This window comes from Malus domestica, chromosome 08 (genome assembly GCF_042453785.1).
Source record: "Malus domestica chromosome 08, GDT2T_hap1".
Lineage (NCBI taxonomy): Eukaryota > Viridiplantae > Streptophyta > Magnoliopsida > Rosales > Rosaceae > Malus > Malus domestica.
This window is the reverse complement of record NC_091668.1, coordinates 3,222,568-3,240,203: the sequence shown is the minus strand read 5'-3', so window position 1 is coordinate 3,240,203 and position 17,636 is coordinate 3,222,568. Positions and strand designations below refer to the sequence as shown.

Genomic DNA, 17,636 nt, shown 5'->3' with positions numbered 1-17,636 from the left:
CACACCTTATTTGAAATAATTTTTCTTCAATAGTCTGAGACGACTTAATGATAATTAATCGAACAATAAAAAATATTTAAAATTTCAGACTACTCGATAAGCCAAACTACCGAAGACAAACCATTTCAAAAACAAGTTGGAATTTCTTCGTTTAATTGTACAAGGGCAAAAATGCAACTAAACAACTTCAAGGACGAAAATGAAAATTCGAGCAAACTAGATCGGCTATTAGTGCAATTGACATAGTCCTAGTTTTATACTTTGGTCCCGCTCTCTCTGACAAAGCTCGTTTCTAGTCCTAGGGTTTAGTCTCAGGGCTTCCCTGCAAACGCATCGAGCTAGGGTTTTTTGCGACTCACTCTCTCTCACCGTTTCTTCGCAGCCTAAAGGTTAGCTCTTCTCAGCTCCAATTTTTTTCTCGGTGCATCTACCTTTACTATTATATATCTGCTTCCGTCACTTCGATTGCATTCGTTCCCAAAATCCTCGATTGCTTTGAACGAGTTGTCGAATTCTCAAAAAATTGATGCTTTGAAAATCGTAACCCTACACAGCTCGGTTCTTTCTGTTTGGTTGCTGGGAAAGTTGAGTAACGGATTTCCCAGAAAGGAAGTTTCAATTTCATTCGCTTTTCTGTTTTGATTGCTTTCTGGGTTTTCCAATTGTTGAGTCATCTGATTTTTGAAACTGTACATTTCATATTTTCTTTTTAGATCTCTGTTTTTTGTTTCAATTCGCAGTAATATGATATGGATGTGATGCAGGATTGGGATTTGGGATCTGAAAAGATGGGAAAAAAGAGTAAATCAAAAGCTCCCAGAGAGGTGAAAGATGATACAGTTGTAGAAGAGGAAAAGCCGCCATCTTCGGTGAAAAGGCCTACTTCTGAGGTTGATGAAACATCTGCAAAAAAGAGGAAGAAACCCGAAACTGAGAAGGGCGAGAAGTCTCCGTCTTCCGCGAAGAAGCCCGCGTCTGAGATTGATGATATATTTGCAGCGAAAAAGAAGAAAACCGAGTCTGGAAAGGCTAAAAAACCAAAAGAAAACGCGACTGAAAAACCCCACAAGCTCAAGACAAAGAAGAAGGATAAAGGGATTAGAGATGGCGGATTTGGGGACCTGTCTTCTCAGCCGAAAAAGAGAACACAGGATGGGCTTGCTGTTTATACAGAAGATGAGTTGGGAATTAACAATGCAGATGCCGGAAACACCCCGCTTTGTCCGTTTGATTGTTCCTGTTGCTTTTGAGATGCCTGCAAAATCCTAGAGATTTTTTAGTTTTAAAGATTTGCCTTTTCAATTTGAGTATGGCGAGTGCAGTTTTCGGCATTTGTTGTAATGTACACCAGAACCTGATTAAATGAATCATGATCGTGTTCTGTTAGCCTCATCTTATAAATTTGTATCCTTCTACAACGAGTTTCTCAGTTTTAATGCCAATGAAATGAAAGAGGATGTTTTGCTGCAGCTGCACTTCCCTTTTGTCTGCAGCAGACTCGAGTCTCTGATGTTTTGTTTTGCTTGAATGTAGGTTCAGTCACAGAGAGTTTCTAGAATAACGGTGTAGCAGGATACGAGTGCCGTGTTGATCGGCACCATACAGCTGGTCCGACCGGCCACTCATATCCCGCAACTATTCTGCATTGGAGATTCCATGGTCACTGGCATTGGTGATACTTACTGGTGCATAATAGAAATCCCTGTGTTCAAATGATTCAAATTGTAGTAATGGCGTTTCAACTTTAACTCAATTGGAGCGATTATCCCTCAATTAAAAATTCATTACCATTGGTGTATCAACTCATCAAAACGTGCAGCTATAGTCCCTCAACTAAAAATTCATTACCAATAATCCCTCAACTAAAAATCAATTACCAATAGACCCTCAACTTTAATCCAACTAGAGATGATCTCTTAATTAAAAATTCATTACCAATGGTCCCTCAACTTTAATCCAGCTAAAGAAATGGTCCCTCAACTTTAACTCATTTGTAGCAATGGTCATTCCAACATAACTCATTTTGACAAAACTCTGACGAAGTTGAAGAAAACCATAACTACACGTTTTGATGAGTTGAGGGACCAATAGTAATAGATTTTTAGTTGATGAACCGTTGCTACAATTTATCCAAATTTCAAACTTCAAACTGAACATATGACCATAGATACTTGCTCAAAATGTGCAAAGTTACACTCAATTTTGATTTCATTCATTGTTTTAAAATACAAGAAAGTTGTAGCACAAAAAACAAATATGCAGCAAATCCTTCAAATTTTCACCACTCAAATCTGCCACCTGCATCGACACAAAAATAGCAGTTCCAAACAGATGAACGAACAAGGTATCAAATCCAGTCACTTAAATCTCCGAATTTAAACATTATCAGTGTTCCCTCCCCATTGCACCAGAGTCCGAATCCCCCATCTTCTATACTAGTGTGAATTATCGATCTCGTATACTAGAGTAGTTTAGAATGTAGCCAAAAATTGTAGCATGAAAGCAGAGAGCATTTCAAGCTATCTCTTCTACTGCCAATTTCATATCGGCTCCAAGCGGCGGTCAATGCACCATCAAACCGGTTCTTGCTGTTGACTCGTGTGGACAGAGCTTCCCAACACATTCACTATATCCTCATTCAATCTTATTATTCACTTACAGGGTTACTAATCTTATCGACATTTTTTTTTGGTTAATTCACCATGACAGCACATTTTTATCGACTAATACCATCGTTAAAATCAGTAACCTGTAGTTTGACAACCTGATTATTATCCTAGTTGAAATAGAATTCTTAAATTAATTTTGAGGTGTGATATCTTACACACCCTTTTTACTTTTTACACCCTTTTAATTTTTTATCGTTGGATCGAATGAATTGAAGAATATCAATGACAGAAATCAACATAAGATATATGAGAAGTAAAAAAAAGTGCGGTATATAACACATCCCTTAATTTTTTTAGTAAATTAATCCTTCGATGACCGATAAATTAATCTACCAGTCCATATAACACTTTGCTTTCAAATATCCAGCACGTGATTCAGTTTTAAGGGTAAATATTTGACAGTAAAATGAATGAAATTTCAATAAATTTGACGGTAGAGAATAAATTGACCAATTTCAAATAATTCAGTATATTAATTTGCCCAAAACAATAGTTTAATTTCAAATGGAATAATAGTTTAAGAGGGTCAAACGACAATTACCCATTAAAATATAGCAATTAATCAAATTACAGGTCTATCCTTCGGAGGAGGATTGTCTGCCCTCCAAGTTCCCGTGCCCTCCCATGCCCTCCTGATTGTGTGGTCACGGTTAAACCACGTTAATATTTTATATTATTATTTATTTTTGTCTTATTATCTCTATAAAAAAATAATATAAAATATTAACGTGACTTAACCGTGACCACACAAAACAGAAGGGCATGGAAGGGCACCGAAACTTGGAGGGCAGACAATCCTCCTCCCTATCCTTCAGGGACATTGCATCAAATGCAACACCAAAAGCTAAAATCTTCCGAATCTTCACAATGTTTTTACTAAAAAAGAATCAAGATTTAGATTTAAAACACAAAACCCAACAAATTATTCATAAAATTAGAAGATTTAGCTGCTTTAAATTTGAAGGAAAGCGTGGAAAAAGAACATCTTTCCTCCAATCGTGACAGTAGCTATTTCTAGGCACCATGCAAAAGGTCGCTTGTTATTGAATTTAGCAACAAACACCCGTGTCTGACTGGAGTGCCCTCATTTATTCATTCACAAATTTTAATATTTTTCATAAATCCAACCAAAATTATTTTGAAAAAAAAAGATTTAGAAAAATGTACGGTGGATATTGTGTCATGAAACAAATTGGGATTTCGGTTTCATGGATCTTCACCCACTACGGACATTTACTATTGGCTCCAAGCGGCAGTCGGGTCGCCACCAATCGGGCGCCTGCTGTTGACTCGAATATGGAGCCCCGATCACATCATAACCCACTAACAAAACCCAGAATCTACAACCATATAAATATTAAATCAAATAAAAAATGAAATTTAATTACCCAGAAAGAGCTAATTGCAGGGAGGTTAGACTTTCAGATGGAATTCATGCGAGCAGGCAGAGATCGAAGTAGAAGGGGGGATGGTGGAGCGGGCAAACTACTAATTTATAGCTGCTGAGGCCACCTAACCCTAACTGTACGGAGTATTACAAAGTCGAAGCCCACTTCAAAAGCCCGTGAGGTTTTTCATCCAATTGGGTGAGCCCATTTAATTTTATCATTGTCTAGCCCTCGATCCATCCTCAAGCCCAACCCTTACGGCACGTGTTATCACGTGACTGTCGACTCTCCCTAGAAAAAAAATGGGTAAACAATGGCAGTCAGATTCTTTTAACTCCTATTCTCATCTCCTTCCTCTCCTTCTCTCATATATTATTTTTTATCTTCTTATGACTGTTAACAAATTAACATAAAATATTGACGTGACTTAACCGTAACATTTCAAATAAGAGAAGAAGGAAGAAGATGAAAACTAGGAGGGGAGATGAAAAATTAATACAAATTTTTTCATTGTAATGAGAATATGAGTGATACACCACGTGTTTTTTTTTTATAAATGGTGGGAAATTGTATTTTTTAAATTATTAACTTTTAGTACACATATTCTACCATTAATATAGTGACACATGATGTATCATTCTGTGATCCAGTCACATTAAAAAAAATTTCCACGGAAACCGCCTTTTTCGAGGAAGACCCAGGATCAAGTGATCCAGGCCGTTGAAATTTGATCCAACGACTACAAACAGAGGATACCTCTAAAGTTATAATAATTATAATCGTTGGATCAAATTTTAACGATCCAGATCACTTGATCATGAGCTTTGATAGAAGTGATCAGACCAGATCTCTTTCCCGTTTTTCGTTGGACTTGTACGCGTGGACGTTGCACTCTTCGGACACGTATTCTCAACGGAAATTAGAAATCTCAGAGGAGAGAGAGTATGTTAGGTAGTGGAGTTGGTTGGAGTCGGGCGACTTCGTTAAAAGGAAGCGCTGAAGACGTTAAAGCTTCTTCAACGATTCGACAAAAGTTTTGGGTTTCTTTTTTTTCCGCCGTCGATCACCATGGACTCCGCCACATGCTCCCGCGTTCTTCCCCAAATCAATCTCTCCCATTCAGATCGTAGAGTATCCGCGTAAGCCCTCGAAATTTTATTTTATTTTATTTTTTTCTGGTTTGTTTTGCAATTTGGATCAGTAAATGGCTCTTTTATTTAATTAGATTCGTGTTTAGAGTTAATCGCGCGAGAAAATCCTAGTAATATCTTGGGTGAGAGCTCTATATTGTATGGCTATCCCGTTTCCGTTGTATTGAAAGTTTGCATTTTCCCTGCAACCAAACAGAAATCGAATTATGTTTGGGTCTTGGTTATTGGTTTGGCTAAGCTGAGATTTTGGCTATATGTGTAAATTTGCATTTTCCCAGCAACCAAACAGAAAAGTTTTCATTTTTACGACAACCAAACAGAAAGTTTGCATTTTTACGACAGCCAAACAGCAACAGGAACATTGAATTATGGCAATCGAATTATGTTTGAGTTTTGGTTTATTGGTTTCAGACTTTCATTTAAGCTAGCTAAGATGAGATTTTGACTAACCGTCTAAATGTAATTTTAGTGGTAGGTCGGGATCTGCCTCTTTCCGTTCATCCAGGGGATTGAAAATTTCGAAGCAGCTCACAGTTTCATGCTCTGCAGCGAGTGATAAAGGAAATGACATGTTTGGGTTATCACATTATTCTAAGAAAAACCCTGTTGGGGAAGTATTATGTCCGGCGGGTGTATGCACTTATGGTGGGACTGGTGTAGAGTCTCATTCCCATGTTGGGGAAGAGAAGGTTGGAGTGCTGCTTCTGAATCTTGGAGGACCCGAGACGCTTAATGATGTTCAGCCGTTTTTGTTCAATCTTTTTGCCGACCCGGTATGTTCATCTGCTTTTGGTGCCTTGCCTTATTGGTGTCAGCATGAGTTATTCACTTAATGCACTCATTACTAACATTTTCACGTGTTGTGGGAGACAGGATATCATTCGCCTCCCAAGGTTGTTTCGGTTTCTCCAGCAACCATTGGCGAAATTAATTTCTGTGCTTCGAGCCCCAAAAAGCAAAGAAGGTTATGCTGCTATAGGAGGTGGTTCACCATTGCGTAAAATTACAGATGAGCAGGTAGAGCAATATACATAACATGCCTGTTGAAATGTTTTCTTTAGTTTTTATTTGTATAATCTTGTCCTGTTTCCTTACCCCACAAAAAATAAAAAATAAATCGATTATATTCTACAAGAATGTATCATTTGAGAATATTTGGTGGTTTGTTAGGTACGTTTTGTTATATTTTCTCATACTTAGGTGGCTTGTTACAGGCAAATGAACTCAAAAAGACTCTGGAATCGAAGGACTTGCCTGTTAATGTTTATGTGGGAATGCGTTATTGGTACCCGTTTACTGAGGAAGCAGTTCAGCAAGTGAGTCTTAAATTTCAGTAACTTAGTAATATTTTTATATTTGCCGTTGGTTCCAGGCAATGTAAAGGATATGGGACAATAGATTGTAACCTAAAAGTCTCCCAATGTTTATATTGGTTAGTCTTGAATTTGTAGTTACTCATCATGGGGCATCTTCTAATTGAATGGATCAAATGACTAACAGTTTTCCACATTATCTGTGACAGATTAAGAAAGACAGAATAACCAGGCTTGTGGTCCTGCCTCTATACCCTCAGTTCTCTATCTCTACAACTGGATCAAGCGTTTCTGTGCTCCGGGATATTTTCAGGTGATAGTTTGCTGTCGGTTTATGAAACTACTTATGTCTGTTTACAATGGTCAGTTTTCTGAATGTGAGTGCCCATCTTGCAGGAAAGATGCGTACCTATCAAGGATGCCTGTTTCTATTATAAACTCGTGGTATCAACGTGAAGGCTATCTTAAGTCAATGGCTGACTTGATTTCCAAAGAGCTAGAAAGTTTTTCTGAGCCTGCAGAGGTGCGCTTGATGCTTCTATTGAACATATGCTTTAAATTCATCAGAAATGGCTCTTTTGATGAAATTAAATTTCACTTTTTTTGGTTTATAGATTTTGTTATTGAACGTATGTTTTCATTGTACGGTTATTGCATGAAATTCACAGCTCAGGTAAGCGTTGCTTATTGTGTATGAAATTCAGGTCATGATATTCTTCAGTGCCCACGGAGTACCGCTCAGTTACGTGGAGGATGCCGGAGATCCTTACAAAGATCAAATGGAGGAGTGCATCTTCTTAATAATGAAAGAGCTGAAATCTAGAGGAATCAACAATGAACATACCCTTGCTTACCAGGTGGGTTATAAAACTCTATTTTCTGAGTCCTACATTTTACTTTTCTACCTTTTTTGGTTCTCAGAACTACCGTCAGTTGTTGTCCATCACGTATGGCTACAACTTTCTTTATGTTGTTTTCTGATTTTCTTTCCCTTATTTTGGGGTCGGGTGGTGATCAGAGCCGAGTTGGTCCTGTGCAATGGCTAAAGCCCTACACTGATGAAGTTCTTGTTGAGCTTGGCCAGAAAGGCATGAAAAGTCTCCTAGCTGTTCCAGTCAGGTACTTAACTTTGTTTCTGGCCCCGGGCATTATTTGGTTATTTCTCTCACGGAAGTATAGTAAGTTAATTTGACATCTAAATTTTTTTTATCCAGCTTTGTGAGCGAGCACATAGAGACTCTTGAAGAAATTGATATGGAGTACAGGGAATTGGCCCTCGAATCTGGCATTGAGAATTGGGGCCGAGTCCCTGCCCTTGGTTGTACTCCTTCGTTTATAACAGACCTGGCAGATGCAGTAATAGAAGCCTTACCACTTGCAACAGCCATGTCAACCCCACAAACTACCTCAGAAGTAGTCGATCTCGACCCCCTGAGATACGCTATCAAGATATTCTTTGGTTCCTTTTTGGCATTTGTTTTGTTCTTCTCCCCGAAAATGATCATGGCTTTCAGGAACCACCTGATTTAAGGAAGGTATTAAGCTTTCACGTACACAGAAAATAGATTACGAGTCAGAACACCACGAAGAATCCCCCATTCTCTTCCAATTGATCCTCAACTCCATACGGAACAAGCTTTGCAGTTTCCAAGAGATAAGTTTTGTATTTAGCCCATTCTTCCTAAACGTAAATTTTTTGATAATGTTTTGGTGAACATGCTTTGATTCGTGAGGCATATCTTAGATTCTACTTTGTACGTTTTGGATGTTATGATTTGCACGTAAAGCTGGTTTACGATAACTGTTTTGAGTATAATCATCTGCTTCTGGTTTCTTACGTCCATCTCCGGTCGGACTGACAGTTTCCTTTCGATTTCTCCCTTGTAGCCGGTACCCAAACTCGACAGTCCGGCATCCTGGCTAACCACTATACAGGTTTCCAGTTCAGATGTAAAACAAAAGTACAGAGCATTGTATGTACTAAAAAGGGTGCTAACATATGAAAATCAAAATAATTTTTCAAGTCGTATTTTCATCGTATCTGTCGAAAAGAAGCTAATATATGGAAATCAAAATCAACTGATGAGAATGTGAACGTCGATGCTTCACATGATCACAATCTCAGCAGCGTCTAAACGCGGTAACCTGTGAATGTGAATCCTAGACCTATCATCTCACCGGCACAAAACCAGGCGAAGCATTCTAAGCCGAACAGGGCAGCTATTCCGGCATCCTCCACCCTCAGCGCCGGCCTGTTCTTCCACGTTTGCTTGACCGAATCAAGCTCCTTCTGAAATGTTTCATACCGCCCCGGTATACTGCATGAGACAAAGATAATGATTAGAGACTACCCGTATGGCATCCATGTATCATATTTTGACGTCACACTATCCTGACCAACTGGCCTAACTTTCGTCTGCAAGAATTGAAAGTTATTAAACGGCTGACCTAGCAAGACGGGTATAGAACAAGCGTTTGGACAAAAGGCTGCATTTTTCAGCAGTGGGAGGCTCCTGAACGTAATGCCTGTTCTTCTCCAATACCTGCTTGTAATAGGAAGATCCGTACTCTGCCACAACCCTTGAAGCTTGAGTTGCCTTGCCTTGCAACTGAAGAAACACCTTCGATGCCATCACTCGTCCCTGAAATCCAAATAACCCCACAAAATGGTAACTTTATTTTTTTTATATATACAAGCAATAGTGCGGGAAGAGGGAATCAAACTCCGAACTTGAGTGCAGAGATAATTATTCTTATTCAAATGCATCATGACTCTCATCTCAAAATTAAATCACCATATCGGAATGGAAATTAATCCAAAGTAAAAACAAAATCCAATGTAAAAGGACTAAACCTAGAATTTAAATTGAAAATTCACAATAATAATAAATAAATAAAAAAGATTGTATACCTTAGTGCTCTGGTTTTTTAGCTGAGGGGAGCGGAAATTAGGGTTTTTATTAGGATGCAGCGGTGGAGCAGCCACCAAGAAAAGTTTGATGTGATATTTCCACGTCATTAAAGCCAATTAATATTAAGAAAAACTAACGAAAAATTCAAAAAAACTTCTCTTTTAACGAAAAACCGTTTTTAAAAGTACAGTGAATAGTGTCAGTTAAAGGTAAAAATGTGGTTTTTCGTTAAAAGTTAACAGTAGCGGAAGTGTTTTGTTAAAACTTCCTATATTATAATATAGGATGAAATCGGACTGCCCGATTCATAAGTATGTGGTTTTTCAAGATTTAATTTACATATGCGGTAGTACGGTCCTATCATTTATTGAGTAATATATGTATGCTTAATCAAATTTTAATTCTAGAACTAGACACCGAAAATATAATCGAACACAATTTGTCAACTGAAGCCCATAATGTAATGTTCTTCTTTAATTTTAAGAAGCTTACAGTTCCTGAAAATAAAAAACAAGTTGACACGTCAAAATAAGAGTAAACTGTCATTTAACCCCCTAAACTATCACGTGAGTTTCAATTTCCCCCCTGAACTATTTTTTCAGCCAATTAACCCCCTAAACTATGTTAAAGTGGCCAATTAACCCCCTACCGTTAAGTATCTTTAACTTCATCCAATTTTCTGTTAGAAAGTGTCATGTGCTTGGCATACGACCACCTTTTTACATTTTATGTCTAAATCTTTACAAAGAAAACATATAAAACAAATATTAAAAAAAAAAACATACAAACCTTAAACTTAATCATTCAAAATAATAGAAAAGGTAAGGCTTTTTATATTAACACCCCATAAAATGTTGAATGCACCTCATATTAAAATTTAGTATTAAATGACTTATTTACTCCACTATGTAATGACAATTTTGACCTTATTAGGTTTAAAAAAAAAATTATAAATACACCTCAAATCACTTTTAGCGTATTATTTATCTTCTCAACTATCAAAACCCTCTCATCTTCCATTGTTGAACAAAACCCTAACCAATGAAACTACAAACATGTTGATTGAGAAAAATTGTTTTTGACGAATGAAACACGAAATCGATGTTTCTGAAGCTTCACATGAGATAAGACTTCACATTTTTCATTGTTTTAGTGATTTCGATGACATCGATAATTATTTAATCTTGCATTTGTTGCATTATTTAAACTTATATATTCATATTCATCTATTAGGGTTCATATTGAAAAATAATGCAGCAATAAGCAAATAAGAGACTAACAGAAACAAAGAAAGAGAAAATTTGCATAGAAATCAATATATCCAACAAGTTCTTGCAATTACCAAATCCCCTGAAATCCGAAATACCGAAAACATAAGTACAATGTTCACCAAATACTAACCTCACTAGCCTTACTACTACAGAAAATACAACGAAACATCACCAAGTACCCAAAACGCCATAACGCATCAACTCTGAGGGGAAGTTTTGGCAACTCCACTTGGGGGAGCAGTCTGTGAAGCAGGTGGCGGAGCATCATAGGTCCCACGAGCGTTCCCATTCGTGCTGGTATCAGCAGAGTAAGGAGGAGGTTGTGCATATCCAGCACCATAAGATGCGTTGTAGGGTGGTGGCACCTGCCCATATCCTGGCTGGCCAGCTGGTGGTGCGCCATAGGATGGAGGCCCATACCCGGTCTGTGGTGCTGCAGCACCATAGCCAGATGTAGGGGGACGGGTAACAGGATCTGGCTGAGCATATCCAGAAGCTGGAGGCTGAGAATGCGGGTATCCTGGCTGCACAGGAGCTGGCTGGCCATAGCCTCCTGGAGTGCTGGGGGATTGAGCAGTTTGCCCATAAACTGCAGGATTTGCAGGAGGCTTTTGTGCTGGTGGTGCTCCATATCCAGCTCCATATGCAGGCTGAGCCGGTGGTTGGCTTCCATAACCAGTTTGAGAAGTTGGGGGTGCTCCATAACCTGGCTGAGTAGAACCTTGGGGTGGATAACCAGCAGGGTTAGGGCTAGGCTGTTGACTGGCATTGTATCCTTGCTGAGCAGGAGGCGCCTGAGCTGAATCCCCCTGAGATCCATAAGAGGGTGTATGCCCATCTTGAGGTGGGTTACTCACATTACCATAGCCTGCTGCAGAATAACCCTGCTGTTGATCATATGCTGGTGGCTGACCATACCCAGATTGAGGTGGTGCATGATATCCACCATAGCCATCTTGAGCATACCCTTGTCCTTGTTGATTATAGCCTGAAACTGGCGGCGGGCCATAATTATAACCAGCACCATCAGCAGGAGCAGCAGGACCTCCAGGATTTTGCTGTTGATGTGAAGGTTGTTGCTGGCCATAGTAATCATAACCACCACCCTGGGACGTCTGCTGAGTTGGAGCAGCAGCTGACTGGTCCCAACTGGACGGATAGCCACCAGATGTTGGTTGAGGAGGATAGCCTGGGTAAGGAGGCTGAGACGCATTATACTGATGTGGTGGGGCAGAATACCCTCCAGACTGTCCGTATCCATAACTAGGTTGTTGCATTGAGGGACCAGAAGGAGCCCATCCTGAGGGTGGTCGTGCTTGATAACCTTGCTGAGAGTATCCTCCAGACGTTGCTGGATTTCTAACACGGTTCTGCAATAAAATTATTCTCACAAATAACCATGGCGTACTTCCCATGATGTTGGGACATATGGAGGAATAAAAAAACACAGAATGTACAAAAGCAAACATTGGAAAACATGTATAAAAGAAAAACTCTATGATTCAACAGACATAACAGATAGGAAAAACAAATACATTCATATAGTGATTAATGGATTTCATTATTATATTGGGAAGAGGTGTAAACGCCTACATACCGTACCAGTGGTTGTATAAATTGAGTTACTCCAGCAGAGGTCCACACTCTCCCTATTTGAAGTGAATGGGTACGGAAAATAACAAAACACTATATAGAAGCTTTTATGTAAAAACAAACTTCCATATAGCCTTAATTGTGACGATAGACAGTCATAAAAACAAGTGCAAAATGCACAGTAAAACATTACCAAATATCAAAGTATGCATAGGTATTAATTAAACATATTATAAGAGACCGATAATTAGACATCTAAGAAAGAATTTCAGACCAGAAGACATTGTCCATGCACTAATACATCACAAATGGGCTACCACATGTGGTATGATCAGTAAATTCCAAACAAAAGGTATCTAAGCTTTTGCGAAAAAAGTAAATCATCAGTACAGAAAACCTGTTATGTCAACCAGGGACATTAGTTCATAGATTATCTTAGATGCTAGCATAAAAGGACCCTTAGATCCTCCCGCAAGTGTGAAGCTGAATCATTATTGGCCGAATAATATCCCAAATAAGCAGCAAGAATCTCTCCAGGATTTAATAAAAAGAACAGAAATAGAGCAAGAGAAGGGACAAGAGGTTCTGAACAATTAGGATGAAGGACCCTCAATATTTGTACTCTTAACAAAAAATTATGAAAATACTCCTTATAAGAAATAAGCTATAATATAGAATAAAAAAGAAAGCATATAAACAGGAAAAAGAATGGAGAAATAAACAGAAAGCAGGTGAGGCTGACTGATCATAAATTCAAGTTCAGCAAAAATACGCTGGACTTCAATAAACTGGTACTCAGATATTAAATCCAGCAGAAGACAGGAAAACAAATTTTATGGAAGCCAACCAAAACTGTTCAATATCTTGACAAAAGATTCACAGAAATTCTCACAACGATAAAGCTATAAAACATTTTAAAAACACTACAGAATAAACAGTATAAATACTTGTAAAATAATACCAAGATAATAATTTGATAGAGGCTTCAACACAGCAAAGCACCACATAATTATGACAAAATAAAAAATACTCAATAGAAAAGCTATGACTTAAAGTCCATTATTCCAACATTATACTAATTCACAACTAATTAATGTATTTAGAATAAAATGGTTCAAATTTTCTAGGAGTTATACTATTAACCTTCAATCCCTCCAACAGAAAGCTTCACTCCGCAATATCATTACTAAATACCAGAAAACGGGATTTAGAACCATACCAGAGTGATGCTAAGGGAACACCAACACAAAGGATTCCATGTTGGTGTCACCAACAGTCCAATACAAACTAACCCTACAATAATTCCCAATAAGAATCAGTTATATGATGTAAGAGAAATAAGCATATTGATGGTAGATCAAGCTGTTGTCCCAATAATTTTTCACTTAATGAACCAATAATCGTAATGTTAAACATTATGAGAGTTAATGAAACTTTAATGTAACTTAATAACCTAAACCTGTAACATGAACTCCCGTAGACTAAATTCCCAATAAGTGCATATGGCCAAGAACAGCCCAATGTGTTGTAATCACTCCTCCAAATATTTGTTCAATCTTAAGGTCAAATAAGCCAATATCTGCATCAATCATATGGGAAGAAGAAACTTATTGCATCCATTTATGATAACAATTCAGATGACCCTGCAGGTTTATACAATTAAAGCTAAATCTATATGACATCTAAATGGATTTCGCAGAGGTGAAATCGTGCCAACCAGTTTCTTAAGTTGAAACTAGATCCCAGCAAATGCTACAAAACCCAAAGAATAAATACTTGCATAAACAGGCTCCTTCCAGTGTTCACTTGACATGTTAGACTCAATCTCTGCCAGCTACACTGTGCATGGCAAAAAGATCAGCACAAAAAAAATCTGAATTAATAAGATCTAAAGCCAAAAAAGACAATTGAGAACCATACAAACTTATCCAATCCTCATAAAATCATAATATTTGGGTCATAAACATATTCAAAATACCAAGTGCCGTAACCACTAACCAGTACAACATTAGGGATACTGTGGTCCACCATTGGCCGAAAATATAAAGTCAGCAATAGTTCGACTAGAATTAGTTTCTACACCTTACATGACACAGTGGAAAAATTGCACAACCAGATAGACTACAAAATACATACCCCGAACAATTGTACAATGTAAATGCAACTAACCAGCATAAAAGTCAAATCCATAAAATAAAGAGAACGAAAAGGCAGAGAAACTCAATTTAATGACAGAAATGTAGCATCATGCACAACATAAAATGCAAAATGAAAATAAAAAAAGAGACGAACTCATTATCAGGGAAAATGTTTAACAATATCAAGAGATAAAACTGTCCGAGGGCTTATCAGAAAATGGTACAGATTAATTGAGCTCAAAATTTAAAATTAAAAAAACATACAAAAAGCCCTGCAAGGAAAAAAATTAATAACAAAGCAAAATGCAAAAAGGTCAACCTAGCAACCAGGTTGGTTAACCTAATTTGAGCAAGCAATATGAACAGTATGAATATACAAAATAAGTAACATCGCTACAGCAGGGAGCCTCAACATATCAACAAAAAAACCCCAAAATCTGATTGCAGAAAGTAGTCATGTGCAAATTAAATACATTGACAGAAAACAGAAGTTCAAATGGCCATGCAAAACTATAAAACCTAGAGAATCACATCTATTGTAGCCTACCCCTCCTGAAGCTAACAACTTCTGACTACTAAATATGTCAGAGAGGCTTACAAGCCAAATTTTAAGGCAAACACCAATAAAACCTACCTCACTGATAACTTCAGCTACCAACTGTTTTGCAGCTTCAATTTGTTCAGTAGTACCATCAATCTGTAGCGTCCTTTCTGTTGATGGGTCACCAGGTGGCAGATGCAAGGGAATAACCTAAAAAAAATAAAATGTCAGCTCATAAAACCATTTCTTGTATTTGATTCCACCCATATACGTTACTCAAACCGATATACCAGAAAAGTTATGTTTACAACGTGTATCAAGAAAAATGATAGAAGAATACATAGAGTTCCAAAAGAAGACAAATAGAAAACCATACAAAAGACCAATATTCTGCCCAAGATTGAAAACAAACCTGGATACGAGCTCCAGACCTAGCTTGCATACTTTTTATTGTTTCACCTCCTTTACCAATTACAAGCCCAACCTGAGATTACATAGTCATGAATCCTCAATAAGTAAATCACCAGAACACGCAGCTAAATATATAAAAACTATGTAGTCTGTACCTTGTTGTTAGGAATTTTCGTAACATATTGTTCACCACCGGTATGTACAGTTAACCTTCGAGAAGCTACGGCAGGACCTCCTGATTCAGCCTGGCACAAACATAAGAGCTTATATGTGTAAGCCATATTTCCAAGATCATATGTACCAATTTGATAAAACTCAACCATCTCAAAATTAACAAAAAGGATCACAATGTGGAGGATTTTAAACTCAAATGTGTGAACTTGTTTTAATATATCACAAGCAGATGATAAAACTCATCTAAAAAATTAATGCACAAGCCGAACCTCAGCAAGAACATCATTTATCAAGTGCTCGGCCTTCGCAATCTGCTCCGGAGTACCCATGAGCTCCACCATCCTAGTTGGAAAATTGAGGTCTGCATCAGAATCTCGGGTAACTTGAATCTTGGCGCCTGACTGAGTCTGTAGATACTTGATAGTCTCCCCACCTTTACCAATTATGACACCAACCCTGCCATTGGGAACCTCAATCTTTTTGCTTGGTCCCACGAACCCACCATAAGATACAGGGATCGACGAAGGAGCTGGGTTTGAGAAGTGAGGCTTTGGATCTGTATCATTTTCACAAAACCAAAATTACAAATGTTGCATCGATATTCACATTCTAGGCATAAACATGTACAATCAAAACACAAATAGCAACTCCGCATCACCCTAAAACACTAAACCCAATCAAATTCTTGGATGTCAAGCATATTAAAAAACGAACCAAAACCCTAACAATATAATAAAAAGCATAAAAATTAAATAAAAAGAGAGTAAAAATTTAATGGAAAACGTAAAATTCAAAAGATGGAAGGCGAACCTGGCGGACCAGAGCTAAAGCCCTTGTCAAAAGAGTCGGAACCACCATTCTCAACCCTAGCACGCTTAGCATCGCCGCCGTTCAACAACCGAGCGGCGATCTCCTGCGCCTTCTGCTTGGCCAGCTGGAAATCTTCCATGGGCGGAGGAACGCTGCTGTACGACGTCGGCACAGAGTCGGGGGACGATGACTTGATGGGGGCCGAGAAACCGGTGACTCTGCGGGTGGACGGCGGCGTTTGCTCCTCGTACTTCCGCTTGTTCCCTGAATCAGGACCGGATGAGTATTGGGCTTCGTCGGCCATTGTCGTAGAAACCCTAGAAGAGAGAGAGAGAGAGAGAGAGAGAGAGAGAGAGAGAGGAGAGAGAGGAGTGAGGGATAGGGTGAGGTGGAAAAACACCGGTTGGATATTTATACGTAAGGATATTTTCTTAAAAAAATTAATGAAAAAAATTTGAAAACTTTTAAGTTTTAATTAAAGGATAAAAAAAAGTATTGTTTGTAAGATTAAAAATGATGTTTTAGAATAAAAATATTCTTAATGTTAAAAAATGAACATTATCAGTGTTCGTAACACTCCTTTTTTTGGCCAAACACCTTTGCTTGCGAACGGGAATAAGGGTCTGTTAATTTTACCGGACGGAAAGTGCGTGGTAAAAATGTAAAAGTGAAAAGAATTGTGAGGTTTTATACCCGTTATTTTGGTCAATTAGTTTTATTTTTCTATTTGTAAGTAAAATGTAAAAAAAGTTTATCAGAGAATAACTCTCATATATACACGATTATATATTGTTATATACGATTATGTTTATTTTTATGTGGTGAGAACATCATATAAGATTTACGTTTTAACTAGCGCGAATACCAAATAAAATAATCTAAGCAATAAGCACGATCATTCGGAGAAGCAAAAGTTAATGTTGGGTTTTGTAATGCTTATCTTTTTATTTTTAAAATTTTACTATTATTAAGAGGAGGAGAAAGTTCGAAACTATATCATTAATTAGATGAGAGAGTTTCGAATTTGAGATGCATTAGTAAAAACTCAACACCCAACCCATTAAGATATTGCACTACATGCCGGGAGGATTGATAATCCATAATGTCCTGTTTGTTGAATGGGATTGGACTTGATCAGGAGGTTAAGATTGAATTGGACATGATAATACTAAGCTATGTTTTACCCTTCTTAATAAACAAGCCAAAATGATCATATGATTGGGGCTACCAAACACGGAGATTCTGAGTCCAAATCTCATGCATCG

General features: G+C 37.9%; 4 protein-coding genes and 1 long non-coding RNA gene across 5 annotated transcripts; 2 read left to right on the top strand and 3 right to left on the bottom strand.

Moving 5' to 3' along the window:
- Positions 1–133: 133 nt before the first annotated feature.
- LOC103428686 (uncharacterized protein C6G9.01c) lies at positions 134–1,469 on the top strand. The gene is made up of 2 exons (XM_008366811.3): positions 134–389; positions 765–1,469. Exon 2 carries the CDS (start codon positions 789–791, stop codon positions 1,248–1,250), a length of 462 nt encoding a protein of 153 aa, XP_008365033.3. The 5' UTR covers positions 134–389; positions 765–788; the 3' UTR covers positions 1,251–1,469.
- Positions 1,470–2,192: 723 nt separating this feature from the next.
- On the bottom strand, positions 2,193–4,130 carry LOC139198406 (uncharacterized). The gene is made up of 2 exons (XR_011583867.1): positions 4,058–4,130; positions 2,193–3,301 (listed from the first exon to the last, which is right to left on the bottom strand). It is a non-coding gene; the product is annotated as an uncharacterized lncRNA (long non-coding RNA).
- A 779-nt stretch (positions 4,131–4,909) lies between these two features.
- Positions 4,910–8,322, top strand: LOC103410551 (ferrochelatase-2, chloroplastic-like). Its single transcript, XM_070826631.1, has 9 exons — positions 4,910–5,196; positions 5,678–5,981; positions 6,082–6,225; positions 6,423–6,524; positions 6,731–6,834; positions 6,918–7,044; positions 7,226–7,378; positions 7,540–7,640; positions 7,736–8,322. Exons 1-9 carry the CDS (start codon positions 5,126–5,128, stop codon positions 8,049–8,051), a joined length of 1,422 nt encoding a protein of 473 aa, XP_070682732.1. The 5' UTR covers positions 4,910–5,125; the 3' UTR covers positions 8,052–8,322.
- Positions 8,323–8,472: 150 nt separating this feature from the next.
- Positions 8,473–9,261, bottom strand: LOC103410550 (uncharacterized). Its single transcript, XM_008349240.4, has 2 exons — positions 8,970–9,261; positions 8,473–8,839 (listed from the first exon to the last, which is right to left on the bottom strand). The coding sequence occupies exons 1-2, from the start codon at positions 9,152–9,154 to the stop codon at positions 8,653–8,655; spliced, it is 372 nt and encodes a 123-aa protein (XP_008347462.3). The 5' UTR covers positions 9,155–9,261; the 3' UTR covers positions 8,473–8,652.
- A 1,455-nt stretch (positions 9,262–10,716) lies between these two features.
- Positions 10,717–16,904, bottom strand: LOC103410552 (uncharacterized). The gene is made up of 6 exons (XM_008349242.4): positions 16,372–16,904; positions 15,831–16,117; positions 15,543–15,632; positions 15,389–15,460; positions 15,070–15,186; positions 10,717–12,074 (listed from the first exon to the last, which is right to left on the bottom strand). Exons 1-6 carry the CDS (start codon positions 16,673–16,675, stop codon positions 10,902–10,904), a joined length of 2,043 nt encoding a protein of 680 aa, XP_008347464.3. The 5' UTR covers positions 16,676–16,904; the 3' UTR covers positions 10,717–10,901.
- Between the last annotated feature and the right edge of the window lie 732 nt (positions 16,905–17,636).